The following is a 26,364-nucleotide window of genomic DNA, read 5'->3' on the forward strand; positions in this document are numbered from 1 at the left end:
GGTCTACGGTTTTCCCACCCTTCTTACACGAGCAACACCAATCAATCACAATGATTTGCTGCTTCCTTAAGTTATACAAAGTAAGGATCTTACCTAAAGCTGTCGACCAAGCGAAACACTCCTTACTCCTTTAATTACACTTCCAAGGGAAAGGAGTCCTATCATGGGGATTAAGACATTATAGAACGAACTAACCTCAAACCGCCCTCTCTTGGAGGGGATCCAATAAAGCTTGTCTACACCATCCAGTCTCAATCTAATGGTGTAGCCAATCTAAGAATGTAATAAAGAGTTCTAGCTCCCAATCATGCACTGCTTTAACAAAATTAATGTTCCTCTGTGGAGAACCATTGGAGAATTGAAGATGATCTGCCACGGATGCATCCCCAAGACAAGCAATGCTAAACAACTCTAGGTATACCCCCTTAAGGGGCCACTCTCCACACCATACGTCTTACTAAAAACTAACATTGGATTGGTCTCCCACCTCAAATCTAGTAAAACTAGAAAACCAACCCCTCCTAATGATTTTCTAGATCCCCACACCATATGACCCATTAACTCCATTAGAGCACCACCCACTTAACTGACAATCGTATGTGAGGTCCACAAGGCCTCTCTCTTAGAAGCATAACGCTATAATCACTTCCCCAAAAGAGCTCGGTTGAACATGAGCAGATTTTGAACCTCCAAACCCTATTAATAATCGGAGAACACACCTAAGACCAACTTACCAGGTGAAAATTGATCTCTTTGCCCATACCTCCCCACAGGCCCTGTAATTTCCCAATTCAGTTGACTACACTATCCGGGAGGGGAAACAAAGACGAAGTAGGTAGGAAAATTAGACAATGTGCTCTTGATCAAGGTAATCCTACCCCCTTTCAGAGAAGTACAACCGCTTCCTACCAGCCAAGCGATGATCAATCTTCTCAATAATGCCATCTCAAATAGATTTGATTTAAAAACGACACACCCAATGGAAGACCTAGGTACTTCATAGGCAATGAGAAGACCCTGCATCCCAAAATATCAGCCAAGCCTTCTACATTATTGACATTAGCAATAGGAACCTTTTTTGACTTAGCCAAATTAATCTTCAAACACGAGGTGAGAGATATCAATCCCACTATCATTCCTAGTCCCCACAGAAAAGCCAGACAACAAGTCCCCACTTACTGCAACAAAGATCTTCTTATCCAATGCCTCCATAACAATGACGAACAACAAAGTCAAAGGGTTCCCCTGTCTCAGGCCGTGAGAACTACTAAAAAAAACCGGAGGGAGTGTCATTCACCAAAATAGGAAGAAAAACGCATTGAGGAGGTATAATGAGCTATCTAGGTGCACTATTTCCCGCAAAACCACTCGTCCTTAGCATGTACAACAGAAAATCACAATTAACGTGATCATAAGATTTTTTATTTATTTATTTATTTTATATATATATATATCAAATTTGCAAAGCACTCCCGACTCCTTTGATTTTATTCTACTATCCAAACATTCATTAGCAATGAGAGCAAGATCTAGCATATGCCTGCCCTGAATGAATGCGTTCTGAGACTTGGGAATAATCTTATCCAAGACCATTTTTAGCCTGTTAGCTAGAACTTTGGCAATGATTTTGTAAATGCCACTCACTAGACTAATCAGACGAAAATCCTTGAGTTCAACAGCGCTTGGAATCTTCGGAATGAGAGCAATGAAAATAACGTTTAGAACCCTTTCAAACTTGCCTCTAGCGTGGAAGTCATGATAGACCTTCATAATATCTTCCTTTAAACATCCCAATAAGCTTGGAAGGAAGCGATAGAGTAGCCGTTAGGACTCAGGGCCTTATCACTATTCATAGCTTTCACAACATCCCGACCCTTCCCTTCCCCAAATTCTTCCTCCAACCTATTGGCCTCAACCTCATCAATAGTCGAACTTAGGTTGTCAACCTAATAGCTTGTCATACAAGTTATTATAAAATTGCACAATGGATTCACCCTGGTCGGTAGAAATTGAACCATCAACTAGCAAGGATTTGATGAAGTTATATCTTCTATTAGCATTGGCCATTCGGTGGAAAAAAACTTTGTGCATTGGTCGCCCTCCCTTAACCATAATGCCCTAGATTTATGCTTCCAACTCGCCTCCTCTATGAGAGTGGACCTCTCTAAATCATTTATAACTTTTGCCTTCCTCACTCTCTTCCCTTACCCTTTCCATGGCTTGAACTACCCTTACTCTTTACCAACTTGGAGTTGGAGGCCAAATCCTTTTGGGAGCGACTCGCTTCAACGGCTAACAATAAAGCCATTAGCTGCTCCTCATAACCCTCACATGAAATCCCCCAACACGATAGATCTCCTCCACCTTTTTTTTGATGAATATTTTAAATATTTTTTGATGAATAAAACTATGTTCTTTTCACCTTTTGCAAAACCCAATATGAGTACTCCACTCTTGTGCAATTATTTTTCCCAAACACAACAAAGGGCAAGACTTCAGAGGAGTGCAGACCATAGCCTTCTCCTTATTGCAAAGATCCACATCCCAACATGGCCGCAACATGCTAACAAGCTGGCTATTCCCTTTTGCACAACCTAGCTCCTTCCCAACCAAAGTAGGCAAAGTGTTCCTAACTCCCCTTGTCAACATTAACACTGGCCTCCCTCAAATACCCAAGAGAAGAGCAAAATGAATAAAGAGCAAAGTCCGGCAAAGAGATTAATGCTCCTCCCCCCCGGGAAAAATAAATAAATTAACAATTAACTCCCTCTTGGCAGACCTAGGGTTTGCTACAAACATCAACATGGCCTAACTTACTAACAAAACCGACATGCCCCGAGTCAAAAACAACATCACCCAAACCATCTACCTCACTGGCTACACGAGTCACTTCTACAGGAAACTCAACAACACTAATTAACACTTTTAAATCACCATTTATCCCAAAAAATTGAGCTGATAGAAAATAATGAATTTAATAATTTAATTAATATTTTAACGTTGCCCCTCATGTTTTGGTTCAAACTTTTCCTCAACAAGTAAAATCTAACACTAGGACTATTTAACTGAAATCAGGGGGGAGTTAAGGTACAAACTAATGACTTTTCCTTTGATATTATGTTAAATCACCACTTATCCCAAATGCTTAATATGATAGGAAAAAGAGAATTTAATCATTTAATTAATACTTTAACATATACCATTACCAAATAGCCCATTCCTGATTGTTTTCATCTTTGGCTCCTTGACGATAGAGTCTCAAGGTAGAGATAGAGGAAGCAACTGTGAGAGGGAATCCAAGTGTAACACCTTAGGATCATATTTATTGGCAAAATCCCCCTGTTGGACTATGACTCCCAAAACAATCTGATCAGAGCTGAACGAAGAGGCTAAGTCCTTGCCGGATACTAATTTAAAGGCATCGAAACGCTGGTGGGGGAACTCTCCATAACCACTGTCGGCAAAGTGGGCTTAAGAGACTCGCTACAGAGGGGGCCTTAGGCACAACAAGATCTGCTGAGATAGGCTTTGGCTCAGCTAACACTAACACCCTGCTCTCTGGACCTAGCCTACTTCCAAAACCACATGGGCCTTGCCCCATATCAAGCCACTCCAAACAACAAGAAGTCCATTTTAATGTGAACCAACGTCTCTCTCAGGGTGCAAAATAAAAAATATCACCCAAAAGACCTCTGCCTTCCCTCAAGCAGACTTCATCAACAGAGGATCGGGGATTTTTGAACCCCCATACGCTACTTGCCCACTCACCATTAGTCCCTTTGGAGTGGGCAAATTTACCCCCCGAGGAAGAGGACGATGACAGAAACTTTCTCGGCCCCACAAGCACCTCTGCATACGACCTATTCCCAACCACCTCCACCTGTGATTTCAAAGGCAGATCCGACCTACTTCCACCCAAGCTCAGCAATGATCGACCATCTCTACAAGCCCTATCTGACCCACCACCGAAAAATGACTAAAGAAGTTGCAAAAACCACGCGCAATTCGGAGGCAAATGACCTCCAACCTTTACCACCTCTTCCTGTAGGCACTAGACTAAGACCCCTCCTGCCTCCATCGTACTCCGCCTCAGCCAAGAAGCGCCCATGCCTGTTTGAGCAATGCTGGGTGAGGAGAGTTGGGATTCCAACTTTGGAGTATCTCTAGAACTCCTTTGTCCCCTCCTCTAGAATCAAATCCTCTACAACAGCTAACAACCACGAAACACTAGCTTTACCCAAGCAAGTGGATCCAACAAAACCCCTACTCTTTTGGAAAATCCGTTACACCCAGGACCTGCCCTTCACCACCAACTCAAACGATTTGGATTCAATGAGACACCACCTCGAAATCCCTATAACAGAAAAGAAAGTGCCAGCACGCGCTAACACGTGCTTGAGAGAGAGAGAGAGAGAGAGAAGTTCCAAAGAAGCAGATCATCCTTATTTGTGAAAAAACTTTGTTGGAGAAGTCTCAAAGCCATTAATGATTTTCACGTCGACCATTTTGTGTAATTACTTTTGATCACTTCCCAATCTAAGAATTCCTCTCCCTAATTTGGGGTCTTTCTTGTATATTTCTTGTGTACTTGGGTTGCGTCTATATTTTCTATTGAGATTGATTTACTTAGAAGAAAAAAAAAGAAAAGAGTTCCATCATTTTATACTGAAGTCAAACTATCCAATGCTGATCTTGTTAGATGCCAACTAATTTATTAGTTCAGGAGATGCACATGAAATTAGATTACCTTTTGTTGAAAAACATGTGCACTAGGATTTTATGCTCTTCACTTCTGGCTCTTCCTGGATAGCACAAGAATTGAAGAGCCCATTTTCTGGAATTTCCATGAGAGCCTCTAAGTTGATGTGTTTTGAATATCCACTGAATTGGAAGTTTAATCTCCTTCATGCTTTGTAAGCTCATTTGATGTGAAGCCATGGGTTGATTGGGTTTAATACCAATTAATGCAGTGAGAAAATGCTGCATCTGGCAATCTGTTTGATATAAAACGGTAGATAGAGGCAGAAAGTGAAATAATCCCAAAAATTGGATAAGATGTCTTTCAAAGGTAGTCTATTTTCTAGATTTTTCATTCAGATTATTGTACAGTTTAGGCTCTCATCAATGCTATTCCATACTGTGGGCGGATTTATTATCAGAACTCCAGCTATTCCATTTTCAATATAGTCATTTCAACTGCATCTTCATCAGATATTCAGATCACCTGCTTCATCATACTGTTATGATAAATGGAATACATACGGAGATTACTTTCCAATCAGCATTATCATTTTGATTGTATTCAAGGAACACTGGAAGGACTAAATAGTATTGTTCTTCAGTTCTGTGCAAATTTGTGTCAGGTTGACAGATTATTACAATGCTCTGCAGGTGGTTGATGCTTACGCACTAATTGGGGATGTATCTGGTCTTGCTGAAAAGTTACAGAGCTTCTTTATGCAGGAGGTTCTGTCAGAAACTCACTCTGTATTGAAGAATATTGTGCAAGAGGTATGCTGACATAATTAAGATATAGCAGTCCGTGGACTGTGTTGGTGTAAGTACCAGGAAAGAGAAGAATTGAGAGATACCTCTGCATTATTGTTAATTAATGCCTACATAATTTACATTTTGTTTTATTTTTTTTATTTTTGTTCATTTTTTTTTTCTCTTATCTCTTCACTGGGCAGATGTTACAGCCTGCATGATATCCTTGGTGACTAATTAAAGATAGTTATATCCTATTGTATCTTGATGCCATCTGACCATGTTTCATGTTGATAATCCTTTACATAAGGAACCTCTTTATAGGAACATATGGGAAAAGCTGCATCCTTAGAGCATTCTTAATAGCCTCATCAAATTTTACTAGTCAAAATAGTTAAAAACTACTTTTTCTCTATTTTAGCCATCCACTTTTTTAAAGCACTTCCAGTAGCCTCACCATTTTTAGCTATCCACTATCATTATTTTGTTTAAATAATATTTTTCAAAATGGAGGTTGTGTGTGATGCATGAGAGAAATAAAAAAAAGGGAAGAGAGAAAAAGTTTTAATAGTTTTTTATATAGATTTGGTGAGTGAACAGTGCTCACTATTGTTGGTGAGTACTGTTCACTTACCAAATTGATGAGGCTGCTGGAGAGCCATTTTGGACACTTTCACCAAATTGGCTCACCAAAATAAGCAAAAAATTATTTTGGTGAGACTACTAGGAATGCTCTTAGGGTGTTATCACCCCTGCTTTAGTTATATGGACATATGCATAAAATTTAACTGAAATAATCATTTTCTTTGAATATATGCACTGAGGCTATAACTTGGATATGCCAAAAAATAAAAGGAGTACTTTTACGCGCCATTGTTTTCTTTTGTTACTCTATGGCATTGTTTCCCTCACTGTTTTATCAGAGGAAATATTTATGTTGATGATTAATTATCCTTTACAGGATCAGGAAGTACACATGCAAAATACTAGGTATGCAGTTACACGTTTAAAGCCCTTTATTAATGTTGTAACATAATCTCATACTTTTTATACGCTTTCTAATTTTTTTTCATTTGTATTTTAGACTTACCTACAGTGATCTATGCCTGCGGATACCTGAATCTAAGTTTAGGCAGTGTTTGTTAACTACGCTAGCAGTCCTTTTTCGGTTGATGTGTTCTTATTATGAAATTATGGGCTTCCAGCTGGATGATAAGGTAAAATCCAGTTCCTATTACTTTGTTCAGTATATAATTTGGTTATTCCTTGTTTAATTTCTAAGCTGTTTTGGTTTCTATTCTCTATTCTTCCTCTTGATACATACAACTAGGTTAATGCTTGTCTACTCTCAGCTGGTTAACTTAAGTACTTTTGAACCTGTTTTCCCCCTTACTTGAGATCTTGTTCCAAAAAAGTTATGCAATGTGATAAGATTATACTCGTATAATTACTTTGAATTTGCCTTCCCAACTATGACATGACAATCTGGCATATTTTTTGTGTGGATAATTTGTTCTCAAGGCAATGAAGCCTTATGTTAAACTATGCTGGTTGGCTCCTTAAAATGTTGCTGGCTATTAAGCTTTATTGCAGCCATATTTTCCCACATTCATTTTGGCATTTTTCTTGTCCTTGCAGCACTTTGAACATGAATGAGAATAATTTTCCTTGGTTGAAAAATTATTGGTCTTCTGATGCTACCTTTAGCTGCTAATGAATTACATAGATGCGTGTATGCCATTGTTACTAATAGTTAAAATTATTAACATATGTGGTCTTTCCTGTGATCCTCCCTTTTCTTTCTACTTTTAGTTGTTTTGTTGCTGTTGATTTTGTTTCAGGATTCAGCAAGCCAAGCTTCAAATACAAAGCTGAAGGAAAAAGACATCCCTTGGAGTTCGGGAGAGGTTCAACAAATTGATTCTGATACAAGATATTCTTGCAATTCCCTAGGAGAGAATGGCTCTGTCTGTGAATCTGCATCTCTAGACAGAATGCCTGGTTCATCTAGGGGGGAATCTACAACCACCAGCTGTTCAGTTGAGACCACTGGAACTACTGCTTTGGCTAGTTTAGAATCTCGAAATACAGTTGATGAGTCTAGAAAGGATGATGGTACGACATCTAGTAGTGGATCTCCGTGGTATCAACTGCGGAAAGATGCTACAGCATTTGTTTCACAAACCCTTCAGAGAGGACGCAAGAATCTTTGGCAGCTGACAACTAGTCGTATATCTGTATTACTTTCTTCTGCTGCTGTTTGTTCAACTAGCATTCACCAATTTTTGAAAAATTATGAAGATATGAATGTCTTCATCTTGGCTGGGGAAGCCTTCTGTGGAGTTGAGGCAGTTGAGTTGAGGCAGAAGTTGAAGGTCGTCTGTGAAAACTATTTTGTAGCATTCCATCGGCAAAATATTTATGTACGTTTCCTTTACTAGCTCGTGTTCTCTACATTGTATCGTATCATACTGCTTGATATGTTTGTTTGGCGCTGCATGCTATACACATTTAATGTCATGCCTTGTGAGATAGGATACGAACTTTATCCATACAATGCACACAATACATTTGATCCCTTAAGTTTGACTCTTTTGACAATTCATACTTAATGATCAAAGTTAATTTCACTTACTAGTGAAGGCATCAAATTAAATACTCTTTTAGCATTTTGGGATTTCAAGAATATCAGGAGAGGTTTTCTCTGTGACTGCCTTTTGAAGAATGCACTACTTAGTGGCTGTGAAATAGTTTTTTTTGAGAAGTTGATTTTTGGACATTCGTCAGGTGCCAGTATGTTATGGATAAACACTGCTTTTGAATCTGTTTGCATTGACTTGGTGAAAAACTGTTAACCGAAGGTGATAAGATAAAAAAATGGTAAATACGTATCTGCTTCAGTGAAGAATAAATTTTCATGTTTGTCTTCCTTTATTGGGTGAAGTAACGAAGTTGTGTCTTCCTTTCTATGGCACCAATTCTTTGCTTATTGTTGCTCGTTTATTATTGAGTTCTGTTTCTGGCCTAAAATCAGCCTTGGTACTCTGAAGAACACGACCCATATAGTAACATTTATGTTTTGTTTGTCTTCCAGGCACTTAAAATGGTTTTGGAAAAGGAAAACTGGCTTCAATTGCCACCAGATACGGTACAAGTAATTAGTTTTCCTGGGCTTCTTGGTGATGGAGCACCCCTAATAGTTCCATCTATTGGTAACTCTGGTAATGCCAGGATGCTTCCTTCTGATAAATCAGCAAGCTTAGTTGATACCGGTGTGAAGAAGAGTGGATTTTTACATTGGCTTAAAAGTGGAAACCCATTTTCGCTAAAAATTACGTACACTTCCAAAGAAGGTCATACTTCTTCCCTACTTAATGGGGCCATCTGCAGTGAATTTGATGGAAATATTAGTGACAGTTATCATGGTGACAAGTTCTCTCCACGAAAGAGTGATGTAAATCATAAGAACAACTCTAATTCTATTTCCGAAGATGAAAACGAAGACCTTCTTGCAGACTTTATTGATGAGGACAGCCAACTTCCAAGTCGAATTTCCAAACCCAATCTTCCAAAAAGTAACCCTTCAAATTGGAAAGATGATGAGATTACAGCCCAAACAGGATCCTCTATTTGTCTTCTCAGGTGAAATACTCTATTAATACTGATAAAAAGAATACTCCCTCCTTAGGCATTATACCTTTGATTATGTTTTCTGTATGATTCCATTAAGTTATATGTAAATTTTTACCTATTAGGTCGATGGATAAATATGCAAGGCTTATGCAGAAATTAGAAATAGCCAATATGGAGTTTTTCAAGGTATGATCTTCTCTCTGACATTTACCCTTTTTGCTTCATTGCCTGTATTTGTTAAAGCTTATTGATGAAAAGCTTGATGATGCTAGCAATTTTTTATCTGAATTGTTTTTCCTGATTAGTACATTGTTGCAGGGGATATGCCAGTTGTTTGGGGTTTTTTTCTATTTTGTATTTGAAACATTTGGTCAGCACCCCAGTTCAAATGGAAAAGGCTTAACTGATTCTCTTAGTTGTAAGTAATTTTTTATTTTTTTTTCCTATCAATTTCTACCATCCTATTATACATTTTTTTATCTGTTCATTCTTTAATTCGTCATCTTTATTTTCTGGTTTTGTGATCAAATATCAATTTGACTGGAGTAGATCTTTTTCCAGTTTCAACTGAAACATACTTAAAGACCATATATAATCTGTGATGCTCAGATCGACTAAAAACAGCCTTATCCAGAATTACACAAGATTGTGACCAGTGGATAAAACCCCAGTCCTCTTCAACCACATCCTTGAATACATCATTTACACATGCGGACGTTGCACCTACAAGTCCTCCCAGTACAAGTTCTGGTCACTTTCCAGGATCATCTTCTGGTCTCAAGGTATTCATTCAAATTTCTAAAATAAAAATGTACTCATTTCAGAAGAATGATTATGTACTTTGTAAGAATTTCCCATTCTCATAAATATCTTCATGTTACTGAGAATTACCAAAGCAATTTGGAATGTGGTTTCTCAGAGTTACACCCGTTAGGGTAACTTTGCTCTTCTTTCTGCTCAAAGGGAACTTGTGGAGAAATGTAGGGTTTGTTTGGCAAAACTTTTTAGAAGGTGCTTTTTGCTTTTTGGTAGAAAAAGTGCTTTGATCCAACATAAAAAGGTGAAAGTAGCTTTGAGTGTTTTGTATTTTGAGTTGTTTGTTAATGTTTTTGCGCTCTTTTTTTTTTTTTTTTTTTTTTTTTTTTTTTCTAGAAAGCAAAAGGCTTGGGCAAAAAGCATTGACAAACAAGCACGTATAAAGAGATTACTGTAGAAATTTTGTCATTTTCAATGTTGTGGACATTCTACAAATGCAAATAATTATGAAAATTAATTGAGTGAATGCACAATTTTGAACCCTAGAATTCTTATGAAGATGGAGGATGAGTAAGCTTCTGTCCAAAATTTTCACGAGGTTCCTGGTTCATCTCTGGTTCGTGTGTATGTCTATCTAAGAGCATTACAGTAGTATGTTTTACTCAAAGTTACCACTCCAGTACATTGGAGATCTGCTGCTGCTTCTATTGTTAACAAAGGTGACTGAAGAGGTGGTCACAGAAAATGGTCATGAAGAAAAAATGATCTGGTTTTTGAGTGTGAACCATGTGGTTGTGAAAAGAATTCAAAATGACCAGTTTGTAATATGTTTAGTTGATCTCAACTTGTTATCAAATTCAAAAGGTTTGTTTTTCTCAAGTGGTTAAACTGTTTATAATGCTTCCTCATCCATATGCTTCGCAGAGTGTATTTGGTTACTTACAATATCACTGAAGCTTTAAATTCTCTTGGGTACAAACAATTTCTTGGGGTTATGCCCGCTGGCAAAGTTGGAGTCTTATTCGATCTTTGTGGAGAGGGTGCTTTGCCCGAGTCTGGGGTTTGCGTTACAGGGGTGGGTACACGAAGTGGCCCTACTTTGGAGGGGCTCCCTGTCATTAAAAAAAAAAAATGGGAAAAGAAAAAAGGACTGAAGCCATTTGCAATATATGTCTGCCTACAAATAATAAGACCATTATTTTACAGGAAAGAACTGCTTATAATGCTTTGGTTTTTGAGAGTTTGTTGGGTTTTTTTTTTTTTGTGGGCTGCTTTGGCTGTTCCTGTGTACGACGGGACGCATTACGCTTTTTTAATAAAACTTTCTTACTTATAAAAAAAAAATAATGTTTCCTCATCCATATGCTTGGCAGTGTATTTGATTACTTAAATTACAACTGAAGCCATTTGTAATACATTTCTACCTACAAATAATATGACCATTATGTTACAGGAAAGATGTGCAGGCGCTGATACTTTATCTCTTGTTGCTCGAATATTGCATAGATCTAAAGCTCATCTCCAATTGATGCTTCTGCAAAATAATGCAACTGTAGTTGAAGATTTTTATGTGCATCTGGTATGTTCCTCCCTTGAAGTTCTCCTGGAGCGTTCAGTATTTGCTATGGTGGTTTGCGATCTTACAAAAATTGATGTGAATTTCAGTTCTGGTTAAATATAATGAATTACTTGATGAAATTTTGGGCTAGTAAGACTATTGGAAGATTTAATTAATAGAGCAAAATCATAAAACTCTGTGCTTCCATCTCATAACTTTTTCAACAGTAACAGTTAGATTAAGTTCTCTGTTCGGAGAGTCACCTGTATATGTATGCACAGCATGTGCACGCACAATACATACACTAAAGCGGACATGCTATTCTGTTTATTTGTGTCTTTCATGTTGAGGTTCAGTTATATTTAGGTTGTATGGTTTTAGTTCAAAACAAAGCCTCTTAGGTAACTAGTCTTCACAATTTCTGCTGATTATATTTTTCCTTTTAACTGATTGCTCTTCACGTTTTCTCATTAGTGAGTAAAGTTGCTCAGGAGGACCAAGAATGAACTTATGGTTGTGTTTTAGAATAGTAATTCATGTTGTTTCCCTTATTTATATTGTTTTCGTCTACTTGTGTGAGATGTTTTTGGCTTTCATTACTTTTTTTTTTTGTTAAAAAAAGCATATACTATTACTGAAAATAGTCTTAATATATGTCACTTTTATCAGGTGGATGCTGTGCCGGTTCTTGTAGAGCACATTCATAGGACAACAGCTAAACTACTTCTCCACATTAATGGGTAAGAAGAAAATATATTGCTGTTCACATTGTATTTAAGTTTAAGACATCTATGTCCAGCCCTATAGATTTGCCATCTACATCTGTATTTTGCATCTGCCGTTTATGGATTGCATTTTTGCATCTAAAATTGTGGATTGATATCAATCCACAATTTTCTGTATTGTTTCCTGTGATTTTGGGGATTGGGATGTTTTCAAACATGGTAGGAAGCTAATATATTTGATCATTTCAAGCTGTTCATTTTCTACCTGAAGTCGGCCTTCTGAATGGTAGCCTTGGTCCCTCCACTCAGCAAAGTCGTAACCCAAATAATGGTTTCAATGTATTCTCAAACTGAAGAGTCTTCTCAAGGTTTGTTTATTTCTAGGTTGGGGATGGTGCTAAGATTTGGTTCTGGGAAACATTTGGTGTAGTGAGGTTGCTTTGAGGATAGGTTTCTGGACTTATTTCTAATTGCAGAGGATTGGGAAGGATCTTTTATTTGGAAAGTCGCAACTAGGAATGACCAGAGATGAAGTTCAACACCTGGAATATTACATTCATTTGATCTTTTCCGGATAGGGAGTTGGAATCAGTTTTGGTTCTTGTTTGAATTGTTCTAATTCTCCTTTGATTGAGTTGAGGATAGGATTTTCTGGGGGCTTTCTACAGATGGGAAGTATGGGGTTTGTTCTTTCTATGAGGCACTTGAGGGGGGCTGTAGCTTGGAAAAAGCATTTTGGTGTGTGAAGGTTCCATGAAAAATAGCTTAATCTTTTTTGGGTGGACAGCTGCTTTTTGTAAGATTTTGATAGTTGACAACCTTAGGATGAGAGGAAAAATTATAGTTGCTTAGTGTTGTATGTCTAGGAGCAGTGTTGAGACAGTTGACCATCTCCTACTACCTTGTGCAGTGGCAAGCAAGTTGTGGTCTTTGTTTGGATTGCTTTAGGTGATGCCTGGGACTGTTATGGAGGTTTCTTCTTATCGGATAGAGAGGTTTGGTCATCATGAGAGTGGTGCAGTTCTGCTTTTTGTTGTCTGTTTTGGCATGAGAGGACAATGTGTGTTATATGGTGTGGAGCTTAATGGGAAGTTGGTTAAAGCTATGTTTCTTAGAACTTTGTGGTGTATATGCTATAGGAAATTTCCAGGGTCATTCATCTTTAGATTTTATCGTTCTTTTGAAGTTTTAATTGGAGCTGCTCGTGAGGAAAAATGTACACCCACATTACTTGTTTTATTTAGTGTAATAAGTACTTTTTTTTTTTTTTTTTTTTTTTTTTTTTTTTTTTATAGAAAATATTTGGTAAGCAACAACATTTTTTGCTTACTAAAAAAAAAAATCTAAAACTGACAAACAGCTTTGAAATTGCTTGGAATTAGGAAAACAAGGCACGTAAGAGGAAATCCAAACCAACTCTAGATGATGAATTAGAATAGCCTGAGATAACTGGGACCTTGCAACATTCACAAGGTTGAGTCTTTGTAAAAGGCGAGTGGAAATAATGTGATGCAGAATCATCTGCATTAGCATATCTACGGGGCATGCAACTGCTGAATTTAGTGATCAGAGATGGTTGGATGCTGCAACTAATCAGGCTCTAAGATGCATCCAGATTCTGAGCTATTGCCAGCAACTGTCACCGTATGAAGATTTCTTATAAAGCTCCAACCTGACTTACCTAATTCTTAGACAAATCCTCTGGTAAAGATGAAAAGTGGAAGTTCCAATCAAAAGTAAAAAGTTGTGAAGAACGATGATGAATCTTTGTTGCATAATACCAGTAGGCTAAATGTAAACGTTATCTCTCTCTCATCTTAGCCTCTACGTTCGCCCGTCACCATTGTGTCTGTGATTTCTGGAATGATGTTGATACAGTCCCATCAGATTTGTGATATTGCCATTTTCTTGCCATTAAAGAGGCTGTTATTGTAAACTAGCACCCCCCCCCCCCCCCCTTTTTTAAGGTTATTATGAGCAATTCTTTAATGGATAACTACTTGTTGCAGGTATGTTGATCGGATTGCCAATGCTAAATGGGAAGTGAAAGAGCTTGGACTAGAGCATAATGGGTTTGTTTCTTGTCTTTTTATGAGTAAACAAACATATAATTTTTTTTTCACACTTTTGATTTTCATCAAAACACTGACATTAATAACATTAAGCTGTATATATATTTGTTACTAACGTATACAATGCTCTTTTTGGGATACAGAAGAAATTAACGATTGACATATCGGATCTGCTCTTCACACACAAACTTGCAATTTCACAATAATGATAGACTTGATTGTTCATGATCATGGGATCCTTTTCTATGATAGACTGATTTGCCGTACTAATTAGAATCAATGGTGACTCCACTGTGTGAAGAACTGCTTCGTTCTTGCTTGATTAGGGGGTTCCCACTCACTGCTCCTGCAAGGGCGCCTAACACTCAGGATTCCTTTGTCCCATGAAATCCAAGGAGAAACTTTAGTTAAGGAATGCGAGATAAAATATAGCAGTGTGAATGATGTGAAAGACTAGAATAGAACCAGTTTCCAATTGTGGGTAACTTCGTCTGCAAATTGGGACATTAGGATGTAAAGGTTATATAAGTTCTGGGTGCTTACTTAAGTGTAGCCTTCGTTAAATTTCCTTAGTTTCATAAAACTTTCTGTGGGGAATATAAATCAGATTAGTTTTGTGGGGTGGATAGGAATTATGAGCCCAAAGGAGCGGAAGGGTCGAAACCAAATAGGAGAAGAGAAACAACCAGCCTGTTCCAGTAAGGCTAAGATGACGGTAAACTTTGAAGACAAATTCCGGTTGACACAAGAAGAAGAGGTTGATCCATTATGCGGGGCAGTGTATCAGAGGCGGTTTCGACCATTAGTTAAGGCTAGATGCTAGAAAGATTAGTACGAAAGAAAGTGTTCCGATAGATGCTAGAACAGTAGATGCGAGTGGTGAAGTAGCAGAGGAAGAGGTTATTGGGGGACCAGCGAGAACTCCGAAGGCAACCATAATAGTTGCTGGAGCAGGTGGGTCTTACTCAGAAGAGACCAACGAGCTATTTGGTAGCGAAAGGGAAGGAATTGATAGTGAAATTCTGGCAAGCTGGGAAATTGTTCAGAAGTTGAAAGAAACAGTTTTTATGTTTGGGTGTTGCACAGACAAGAACAAAAAACAGTTTGATATCAGCGGGAAGGGATGTGATGCTGAAATTATGATTAGCTCGGGAGTTGGTAGAAAGTGTTAGAAAGGTAAAGCGATAATGCCCAGGTTTTGCACAGAAAGTAACGAAGTTATGTTTGAGGGTGGGTGGGGAAGGAGTTAAACCGCAAAAGATGTCTGAACAAAATTTTGTTCGAGGAGGGAGGGGACGGAGTTAATCACCCGGATATTTTTGGGGTTTCATAGACAGGAACAAAATTCTGTTTGAGGCGGGTGGGGAAGAAGTTCAACAGCAGGAGGGTGGTTTGGTGATGATACATGGGAGTAGCTCAGGTGGGGTTCTGCGACATATTAGTGGAATGAATGGTTTGGGGGTGAATGGGTCATTGGATCTTCTCTATTTTTGTCAGATCTGCTCTATTTAAGGCCTTTTTTTAAATGATAACTCATAAAGCTTTTGCTCACCACCTTAGCCTTGTTGGCCTTCTCCCTTTCATGCCTTCTACTTGAATCATTTTACACTATGGTGTTTGTTCTGTGGCTGCGTCTTGTTACTAATGTGAGAATCTCTGCCAAATTAAATTTAATGTTAGGGTCGGCTTTTGGTGTTTGAAACCTATGGCCTATTCAAACATTTTGTCCTATAAGTTGTGGCTTTTGACTCCTGAAGCCTGTGAACCTTCTACTCTTATATGATTCCTTCATATACGAGTCTGTTCAGAGTAAATATTAGAGTGCATCTCTACAAGGCTACTTTTAAAAGGTTTGCAGCACTTCTGGTATTATTGCTGTTACTGTTTACGGATTTTGAAGATAAGGAGTATTATCTTTATTATTGTTGTTGTTGATTTTATTATCATAATTTTTTTTAGTATTGACAATAATAAAAATCTCTTCAATATTTTTCTTCTCTCCTTATTTATATGAAAACCACTACCACTTGACTAGCATTCTGAAGTGAGTTGTATCAACAGGTATGTTGATCTATTGTTGGGCGAATTCAAGCACTATAAAACAAGACTCGCTCATGGGGAAATCCGCAAAGAGGTAATGGTGTTGGCAGTGAATTTTGAAAGGCACCACCATTAATTTCAAAGAAACATAAATTTTGTGCCATGTTTACACTTCTCCTGTGCTGTGTTTATACTCTTATGCTGTTCCATCCACTAGAGTTTCCTTGTTTATTTCCCAAGAAAGTTGGTCCAACATAAGATCACGGTCTTCCAACCAAATGGCATCTCCTCTCTTTGTAAACAAGGAGTGGAGTGAGTTGAATTGTAAAGTTTAAAAGAGAGAGAGAGGGAAGAATAAGAGAAGAGAGAATGTTTAGAAAAGGTTTAGGACTGTACATTGAAGTCCTTCACCTAACACATTTATATTAGGGTAAGATAACATTGTTACAAGAATACCCTTAAGCTATAAGAATAACAACCTAATATAAAATATAACAACGCTAACACTCCCTCCTCAAGCTGGAGCATACAAATCAAACATTCCCAGCTTGTTGGACAACTGCTGAAAGGAGGCGCGAGGTAATGGTTTCATGAGAATATCACCCAGTTGATAGTCAGAGTGAACATAAGGAGTGACAATCTGTTTCTGCATCAATAAATTTCGAATAAAATGACAGTCAACCTCGATATGTTTGGTATGCTCATGGAAAACAGGATTGTTAGCAATAAAAATAGCAGGATGATTGTCACAATGCATCTGCATAGGAGTAGGAACATCAAGACCCAAGAATACCCTGAAGCTATAAGAATAACAAGCTAATATTAAATATAACTACTCTAACAGAGTGAGGTCATTAAGTCTTTGGCATTGATGATTTCTGATGTGGTGTCAGAATTTAGTGAGTTCTTGGTTTTAAATCTCAGAAACCCTCATCTATTTAGTTTCTGCTTTGGTGCTTGTTTCTGTTTTGTTTCCACTTCCACTGCCTGATAGTTACCTACCAAAAAGATTACTAGATATTAGTATCTTAATAGCGTGTTTCCTCCCCTTGTTTGCACTAAGGCTTTGATGAGGTGATTTTAGCTGCCTATGAATTTGTGTCTAGGGCCCCTAGCAGAAAAAGAGAGTTTTAATGCTTAGTTGTTGAATGTAATGAAATCCTGAATATGATTGACCAACTTGAATATTATATTTCTGTATGCCAGGTTCAAGACCTCCTCTTAGAATATGGACTTGAGATTGTTGCGGAAACTCTCATTGAAGGTCTATCACGAGTGAAGCGGTGTACTGATGAAGGACGAGCTCTCATGTCATTAGATCTTCAGGTTTCTTTCTAACCATGATAAGAATGTGTACATTGCAACATTTCCTTTGGTTTTTGCTCCCTTTTTTTGAAGCTGGGTATATTGAAGGAGTTTTTTTCTTTATCCCTTTCAGGTTTTAATTAATGGTTTACGACATTTTGTCTCTATAAATGTGAAGCCCAAATTACAGATGGTAGAAACCTTCATTAAGGTAAGCGTAATCAAAGATAAACTTAAAAAATGATGAGAAAATTTTGTAGTGGTGTGGAATTGGTGGAGGGTTGCAGCTTGACCTATCTGACTATTACTAACTGCCATTCTCGCACTCTTAATGCAGGCTTACTACCTACCTGAAACTGAATTTGTACACTGGGCATGGGCTCACCCAGTAAGAAGATCCACCCCTTCTAAAAAAAAAATGAGAGATTTCTCTGGCATCTTTATTAATTGTTTGATTATTTTACATGACGTGAAAATACATTTTTCCTTGCAGGAATACAGTAGAAGTCAAATTGTTGGGCTGATCAACCTGGTTGCCTCAATGAAAGGTTGGAAGAGAAAGAACAGGTTGGATGTACTGGAAAAGATTGAGTGAGCAGGGATGCAACTTTAGTTAACACCATTCTTTTTCTTCTTCTCTCTTCTTTTTTTTTTTTTTTTTTTTTTTTTTTTTTTTTTTTGTGGTTCTTATATAGGAGTGATATATTTTGGATGGTATTTTGATCTCCCTTCACATGTAAAGTGTATTTTGAGGTTGTATATCTTCAGATGTCCTAGTATATATATATATATATATATGAGCTTGTAATGTATGATCATCCCTTTTTAAGGGAACATCAAATGTAATTTTGGATCACATAATAGGTGAAATAATGAGTTTCAATGGAAATAGTCAAGTTCCGATTCCATTTTCACTTGCAAAAGGTCCTTTTTGCTGATCCATTTGATCTTTTTTTTTGTTGTTGTTCTTAATCGAAGTACTAACAAATAGCTGGGGTTTTTCTTTTTTCTTTTTTTTTTTTTTTTTTTTTTTTTTCCAGAAATGCTAAAATATAAAAATATGTAATTCATCGTTGAAATGAGTAGAAAACATTTAATCCAAGCAGACCAGCCTCGATCGAAGTACTAGCATTAGCAACCATGGATGGCTTCGTAAAGTTGGTGAAGAAATGCACAAAAGAAGAAGAAACAAGTAAAAGAAAAAAGAGAAAAATTTCATTTATTCTTTGGTGTAAGATAGTCACTTGAAATAACAAGGGTGAAATAAATCTTTCTGTCCTCTCAGTCTACTCTTTGGTTTGCTTCTTTTTGACTCTGCCACCCAACATATCTGACCAGACCTCTCTTTCTTGTTTGGTTTATTCTACTCTCTGGCTACTGGCTTGTCTACGTAGTAGCCGCTGGCGACTGCGTGATGGCACCCACCATGTTTAATGCAACGCAGGGCTGTTCAGCAGGCACCTGCAATTATGAACCAAAAGTCAATGTCTCAATCACACACCCACCCACCCACCCACCAGCTCAGATCTGGCAGGCATGTCTCACACTTTTGCGTTTCGCAATCAAGATTTTCTTCGAGACAAATGATGCCTTTGATGATTATTTCTTTCTCCTACTTTTCAAAATCATCATTTGATTTATGGGTCATGTTTTGAGATTCACATGAACTTCATAAATTCAAAGATGATTTCAAAAAGTGAAAGAATAAGAGAAAGATAAAAAAAATTATGAATAAAATGTCTTTTTATGCAATTTTCTACGCAATCCAAAGAGCAGAGAGGGAGGCTCTTGAGGATTAGGATTACCAATTGTAGTAATTTTGACAAGTAATATGAAAAAATTCATAAGAAATCTCATCCGCTCGACCAGTTATTTAGGCATATAAATCTCATATAAACTATATCATCATCATCGCTGCGCTAGTAATTCAACATCTAATTAGGCAGGCCTCTCACCCACAAGAAAGGGCAGGGAGAAAGTGGTATGCCTTCTGTCTTCTGATTCTCCGACTCCGTCATGACATCATATATCTGTAGTAACTGTCATTTTACCCTACGACTAACCCTCACGTAATTGTCAAACGTATTTATATAAGTCAAACGCCAATCTCACACTTTCTCCTAGCGCGTGGACTTGCTAAACTCTCTCATGCTTCTTTCTTCTTTTCTTCATTTCTTCAGCCATCTACTCTGAAAATCTCACGTCTTTTTTCTAACCTTGCGAAAAGTTCAAACTTTTAGGGTTTTTTTTTTCTCCTTTCACTTTCCTTCTTTTTTGTTAGGTGCAGTGGCAGCCACGCGCACATGAGGTTGGCGGGATGGGTAAAAAAATACCCTGGTCATTTCATTTGTGAACCCCATGTGTTGTGTGTCTCACAGCATCCCATGTTTAATTTTACTCGAAAAGTCAGCAATCATGCATGCAGACAGAAATTGGAACAGGTACAGCGGGCAACACAAAAAGCTGAGACCTGTTTTTCCTTTCTTTTAGGGTTTTTTTTTTTTTTTTTTTTTTTTTTGGCAAAAATGGGGAGGAAAATTTGTCTGACAGCACAGTCAATTTCATCGCAAGGAATTTTTTATTTTTATTTTTATTTTTTATTTTTTAAGAAAAAGGTCATAAGGTGAATCTAGTGAGAATGCTACCAAATACAAGATAGGTAACTGCTCATTTAGCTAAAATATATGCACGTAAATTGATACTTTTAGAGATTTTTATAGCATTCTAGCTAAGAAAGGAAGAGAGATCTAGTCTAATATTCGAAATAAAGGGAACAAAATGCCAAGAAGAAAAAAGATGAGATTGATTCACAGCTAAAAAGATGAGGTTGTCATTGATCGTGAAAACCCTAATTTAATCCTGAATATCAGGAGGCCTTAGATTAATTAAAAATATCTCAAACTATGATAATTCTGGCATCTCAACTATTGAGACATATCACATAAGCAATCGTGATGATATGTTGTTTTCATGTCAATAATTAGCTATTGCCAAGGGAAAATGACTTGTTTTGCTTTGCTTTTCTTTGGGGGAAAGTTAAGGTATATGGTATGAGGTCAGAAAAGAGAAACGCTACACGAGTTCTCTCTTTTACACTTTCAAGTACTTGCTCTCAGACGTGGACGAGTAGACAAATGGATTAAGAAAAGTTGTAGAAATCAGGAAGTAATTAAGCAGTTGAGAGTGTAAAAATGAGAATTCTTTTAAAAAGTAAAAAAAAAGCTAGTGATGAGGAGAGTGGTACGGTAGATGGTTTTGTATGACTTACAAAGTGGCCTGCTCCAAGTATCCAATACAAGTGTAGGTTTTTGTACGACTTAGTGAAACCTTTGGTGCTTCTTTTCCCCCCACAATAGAGAGGGGTTCTGACCGTGCTCAAGAAATTATGTAGCCCTTCCCACCTAACAACACAAACCAACCCCCTTCAATATATATATATATATATAGCAGAAAAAAGAAAAAGAAAAGGTAAGGATAAACAAAAGAAGAGAGAGAGAGAGAGAGAGAGAGAGATTACTTGAGCTTCTCAATCCATGCTTGTGTCCCCTTGGTTGCACATATAAGATCAAGCTACGATTAATGAAATAACAATCAGAAAATTAATTAACATATAATTGTGTTTGAGAACAATTAAGAATGCGTTTAGCACTGCAATTTCAAACCAACTCACTAAGAATACGGTTTTAAAAAATTGCAATTTGAAAATCTAAAAAAATTTGCATTTTTAAAAACTCGCAGTTTTAAATGCTAAACTGCGATTTTCTACTGAACACTTAACTGCGTTTTTAAAAATTACAAATGGACCTTCAATGATTCCCCTTAGGTCAACATTAGTTTCCAAAAGCCAGAGAGATGGGTGGTCCAGATGGGAAACCCACCAAATGTCTAATACTATATAGTTTTTTATGGCCCACTGAGGGTATCGTTGAAAAATCTTACTTGCCCATTGTACACAGTCACATTCACCCCTTTAGCAAGGAGCTCATCGACCTGTAAAAGAATAAGATATGGTCTCAAATTAATCTCAATTATATAACATCTCTTAAGCCAAAAACTTGATAGAAGAATTAAATCTAATTATAGAAACTAATTAACTTTTAATTTTAATTTGCTTACTGAACGTCTGAACCAGTGTAAGGAAATAAATAAAAATCAATGACAGAAGGGAATTTGGAACCTTCCAGCCATAAAATATGATCAGTTTGGATGAAAAGTTTTGATCTTTCTATTTGGATGCAGAAAAAGCATTGCATGTTAATCTGAAGTTCATCATATTTTCATGCTCAAAATGAGTTGATTTGTATGAATAATGCAAAACCCTTTTAATCTTTTATAACTTCTTCAATTCCACCCTTCTTACCTCACTAATCCTAGGCTTCATGAAATCGCCTTCCAGCGCTGTGAAAACATCATCTGACTGCCCTCCCCACCTGGAAAGAAAACATTCATACTTCTTTGATGGATTATGTGTACTTTCAGCAACTTTTTTTGGTCCTTTTAGAGAGAGAAGAAAGAAAACTCACGTCACATTTTCTGGAATCTTAAGCTTTTCTTTAATGGCGCCATTCATCAAGCCATCCAAACCACCACCACCAGGAGTAGACCTTAACCTTAAGGAACTCAAATATCTTGAATATCTTCTTACTGCAATCCCTTTTGATAATTCTGTGGCTATTATGGATTCGTCGTCCGAATCCAATAGAAAATTGTAGAAGTCCTGCAAACCAACAAAAAAGAAAGCAATATCATACATTGTAGGCTATAATTGGATTTTAGGTACAAGTAATTAGAGTTCGCAATTTTTGACACGATCCGCGCATTCGACACAAACCCAACGCGAAATTAGCTTGTAAGGGTTGAAGGGTCTGACTCGTTTAATTAAATATAGTTTCCTATTTAATTAAATGGGTCGGATTAGAGTTGATATATATAGTCTTGTACCCGTGCCTCGACTCGATCCGAACCCAACACACGAATACGAATTGCCACCCCTATTGAAGTAATTAGTCAATATGGGGTAGAGGTGTACTGTACCACATTATTGCTGCTCCTGCCAACCACTGACTCAAGTTCCATCCATGAATTGGTTGCATCAACATACTGACCTTGCTCAATTTGCTGCTTAATCTTCTGAGCTACACTGTTTTCTGAAATGGGTTTGTTAGTCAACTGAAAAGTTTCCAATACTAAGATAGTTTTCTTCTACATCTTAGTTGGAAGTGGATAAATTAGACCTGTTTGATTTCTGCAGGCCATTGTTGTCAATCCGCGAGACATCTTTGAGAAGAGGACCCCATGAAAACTGCATATCAAATTTAAAATCTGAACAACTGAATATAAGAGTTCCAATATAACATACTGTAATTCTAAGAACTATGTACCACAAAATCTTCTGGGGAGATCCAGCTGTCTCCTAATACAACTCCTACGCAAGGAAGAAACATGAAAATAGCAGAATTACTTACAGATTGAGCACATGAAAGTGACCCATGTCTTTTTGTTTTGTTTTGTTTTTTTTTTTTTTTCTCTCTTCTTTTCTTCTTTTCAGGTTCTTGTTATCGCTAAATGGAGAAATGTTGCTTGAAAAGAGATTACCTCCCAGTTTAAGCTTCAATTTCCCGGCTTCTATGGCTCTTAGTGCTGACAGTCCAAGAGTGACAGCATATTTCCCACCATAAGACTCTGCCACAATGAACAGGGGACTCTTTTGGAGGCTCTCATCTTTATTGAATAACTTCTCCAACAATGTGGTTAAATCGTTTCCTGCCTCTTCATCGGTTTTCACATACAGTTTGTCATCCTCCACAAAACTATATCCGGTTCCAACTGGATTATCCTGCATTACACCGAATAGTTTGGTTAAAAGAAGCAACAAAAAATTCAAAATCGTTTACTTCATAGCAGAGTTCTAATCATGGTTGACTTTACCACAAACAAAAGATCAGCTATTCGCAACCATGTCGAATTCCTCGGCTTCAAATCGGTGTCTAATGGCCCAATCTCTTCAAAATTCCCTATCCCAACTCCTGAAGCACCCTGATTTTGCAGGAAAAAAAGGAATAAATACAGATAAGGAGAGAGTAATTATGAATATGAAAATGATATCTGGGAATTCTCATATGAGTTTTAGACAACAGTACAAGTCCCTGAGTTTTTCCCATTCATTCATTTTCAAAACCAGTATAAAAAAAAATACTCACAGGGCCGCCCTGCAACCAAAGGATGATAGGCCATGGCTTGGAGGCATCCTCAACTCTGTAGGGACTTCTGTAAAGCCACCAGAACATGTGGGCTTCTGTGTAAATATGAACACTCCGTTTGAGAAAATTAAAAGGAAAAAAGTAGTGAAAATTTATACAATTAAGAACCATTGGCTTACTGGGTCTGACTTCTACAAATCCCCATTCCTCTGATCCTTCTGTTCTTGAAGCTACTGCTGCTATTGTTCCAAGAAACAGAGAAGAAAAGAACAGAAGAGAGAAAATAACAACACCCCACTTTCCCATTTAGAAAAGGCAAAGATGTCAGAGATCGACTTCTCCAATTGATCAAACAAACGTTCAGTAAAGGAGAGAATATACGTGCAGCTGAAGTGAAAGCTTATTTTGTCTGTGTCTTGAACATAAATACGGGTCGGTTAATACAGAGGAGGGAGACTTGTACAGATAATTTGAGATAAGGGTCTTCCACCAATAGCTTAAAACAACCCACTCAACAACTTTTAATAGCTTTTAATACAACCCATTCAATCAGCTAATTAAAGGACGAAACGACGAAATATGGAATTCAGTAGGATGAAAACAATGAAAACTACAAATAGTATTGACTGAGATGGTGCTCAATCTCAATTGACAGGTATTATGGCATAGCTAGAAGAAATATGGTGAAAGAGTTAATAAAAGGAAGGGATGGGCTTTGAATGGTGGGAGTATGGAGATTACATTTACAACCAGTTGTACGTGTATCGATCTGTAATGTTTCTGTTTGTGCTTTCATCTCATTTATTAAAAATAGAAAGAAAAGGGGAGATTGCTTGCAGGAATATTGTAGCTTTGTTTGGCAGTGAGGAAAGGGACGTTAGAGTTGCTGAGAGTCTTAAAAAAACAACTGCTCTTTTATCCAACCCAGAGTGGTTGGATTTTCTTTTCGTTAAAAGTACATCCCATAAAGTAAGGGGTTTCGACATTTTTATTACCTTTTCAACAGGAGAAAAACATGGAAAGTTTGGTCCTTGTAATTTTTTTTTTTTTTTAAAAAAATAAATTAAGAAAAGAGACTAGATCCATCCTCTCATGGACCACTCCCAGGCATCAGAGCCTCTCCGGTTCCGGTTGAAGAGGAGCTAGTCCTTTATATTTATGGTTTAAAATTATAAAAATGTCTTTGTATATAAAGAAACAGCTCCTCTCCACTTCATCTAAATTGAAAAGGATCCTCGTCCCAATCCCAATGACTCCCTTAGCTGAAGAACTTCCAATGATACGACCTCAATAAATGCAACCCAACTAGACTAAAAAATATTTGATAATTTTTTTTCCAAACAAAGCAATATTTTACGTATAAAATTGGCCGGGTTCTGTAACCCCTGATAAATGTAATATTTTACATGCATTCACGCAACGCCATTACTATATTTTCCTGATAAAAAAATACAATGGAAATACTCTAAGTCTCAGAACTATAGATCTTCAAAGTGGCTTGCAAGTCAACTAAACTTAGACTGGAGAACTCCCAATGATACTTGCTTGCCCACAAGCAACCGATATAACAACAATACCCCTAAACCTAAACCTAAACCAGACCCATGGCCACGTCATGGGTACCAGAGAAATTTTTCTATTTTTTTTTTTTTTTTTTTTAAAAAAAAAAATAAAAAATAAAAAGAATGGGATATTTTGGGTATTTTGGCATCTACAGTTAGAAATTTTTTTAAAATTCTACTAGAGAGGTGAAATTAAAAAGGGTTTAAACTTGAGATATTGACATTGAAAATTTTAATAATTTAAGGTTATGATTGTAAAACCTTTGACAGTACGTTATAAACTTCTTCACAAACAACCAATATAACATCAATACCCCTCCTTCTATCAACACAAACAACCAAATCTTCACTACTTACACAACACCACCAATCACAAGGCTCACAATATCACAAAACCTTTATTTTTTTTTGATTATTTCTCTTTTTTGGAATAAAAATATAGTATGTAAAATTAGGATGACGTAACAGTAACAGCGAAATTTAACCTTTGGAACAGCAAAAGAAATAGTTAAAAAAAAAAAAATTAAAAATTAATTTTTACCGTCACATCATCTTAATTATAATAATTATACGGTAGTCGTAGCAAGAACAAACCAAATACAATACTACAAGACATGCTCCACTTATTCTGTTTTTCTGGCTGTAAAATTATGAACGAAAACGAAGTTTGTAGATGTTTGCATCTTCCAACCAATAATTGCTACAAGTCATCGACGTTAATCTTCCCATTTGTTCCATTTCAGATTGATATTTGCTGGCCGGCCGGCAAGTGGGGATTCTGCCAAGTGGCCCAATTAAGGGGTTCAACACATCATCTGATGTTATGTGGGCAAACAACTGCGTAAGAGAAGGGAGAAAGAAAAGGTTGGATTTATTGATGAATCCAAAACAAAAGGTCATAAATAATTAAGCATAATATTCAAAAGTCATTCACATTCTAAAAATACCAACTTTAATATTAAGAAAAGAACAATGATGAAGATGACGATGATGACCATATGGCCGGCTGCCATCACTAACCATTGA

General features: G+C 37.1%; 2 protein-coding genes across 3 annotated transcripts in view; one reads left to right on the forward strand and one right to left on the reverse strand.

Moving 5' to 3' along the window:
• Positions 1 to 18,482, forward strand: part of LOC133877885 (uncharacterized) — a 35,313-nt gene extending 16,831 nt beyond the window's left edge. For both annotated transcript variants that reach the window (XM_062316335.1, XM_062316336.1), the window contains 16 exons: positions 5,392 to 5,511; positions 6,449 to 6,477; positions 6,572 to 6,704; positions 7,329 to 7,910; positions 8,582 to 9,129; positions 9,243 to 9,306; positions 9,439 to 9,538; positions 9,730 to 9,902; positions 11,330 to 11,455; positions 12,104 to 12,174; positions 14,169 to 14,231; positions 16,293 to 16,365; positions 17,478 to 17,597; positions 17,710 to 17,787; positions 17,914 to 17,964; positions 18,070 to 18,482. In XM_062316335.1, coding sequence (XP_062172319.1) covers positions 5,392 to 5,511; positions 6,449 to 6,477; positions 6,572 to 6,704; positions 7,329 to 7,910; positions 8,582 to 9,129; positions 9,243 to 9,306; positions 9,439 to 9,538; positions 9,730 to 9,902; positions 11,330 to 11,455; positions 12,104 to 12,174; positions 14,169 to 14,231; positions 16,293 to 16,365; positions 17,478 to 17,597; positions 17,710 to 17,787; positions 17,914 to 17,964; positions 18,070 to 18,171 — 2,433 coding nt within the window. In that variant the 3' untranslated portion in view covers positions 18,172 to 18,482. The remainder of the gene's footprint in view (positions 1 to 5,391; positions 5,512 to 6,448; positions 6,478 to 6,571; positions 6,705 to 7,328; positions 7,911 to 8,581; positions 9,130 to 9,242; positions 9,307 to 9,438; positions 9,539 to 9,729; positions 9,903 to 11,329; positions 11,456 to 12,103; positions 12,175 to 14,168; positions 14,232 to 16,292; positions 16,366 to 17,477; positions 17,598 to 17,709; positions 17,788 to 17,913; positions 17,965 to 18,069) is intronic.
• A 287-nt stretch (positions 18,483 to 18,769) lies between these two features.
• On the reverse strand, positions 18,770 to 24,656 carry LOC133877886 (serine carboxypeptidase-like 51). The gene is made up of 13 exons (XM_062316337.1): positions 23,956 to 24,656; positions 23,777 to 23,871; positions 23,505 to 23,612; positions 23,172 to 23,412; positions 22,958 to 23,001; positions 22,811 to 22,878; positions 22,611 to 22,716; positions 22,100 to 22,293; positions 21,937 to 22,006; positions 21,516 to 21,566; positions 21,094 to 21,146; positions 20,845 to 20,977; positions 18,770 to 19,037 (listed from the first exon to the last, which is right to left on the reverse strand). Exons 1-13 carry the CDS (start codon positions 24,080 to 24,082, stop codon positions 18,963 to 18,965), a joined length of 1,365 nt encoding a protein of 454 aa, XP_062172321.1. The 5' UTR covers positions 24,083 to 24,656; the 3' UTR covers positions 18,770 to 18,962.
• Positions 24,657 to 26,364: the final 1,708 nt, after the last annotated feature.

The sequence above is a fragment of the Alnus glutinosa genome, chromosome 9, assembly GCF_958979055.1.
Source record: "Alnus glutinosa chromosome 9, dhAlnGlut1.1, whole genome shotgun sequence".
NCBI lineage: Eukaryota > Viridiplantae > Streptophyta > Magnoliopsida > Fagales > Betulaceae > Alnus > Alnus glutinosa.

Bases quoted from the DNA above. Each gene is read 5' to 3' on its own strand.
- LOC133877886 (XM_062316337.1), bottom strand. From the start codon at position 24,082: ATGGGAAAGTGGGGTGTTGTTATTTTCTCTCTTCTGTTCTTTTCTTCT. The intron at 23,613-23,776 runs GTGAGTATTTTT...CTGCAAAATCAG, and splicing joins TTTGGTTGCAGGGCGGCCCT to GGTGCTTCAGGAGTTGGGAT. The intron at 20,978-21,093 runs GTAATCTCTCTC...TTGTGTTGTTAG, and splicing joins GCATGGATTGAGAAGCTCAA to GTGGGAAGGGCTACATAATT.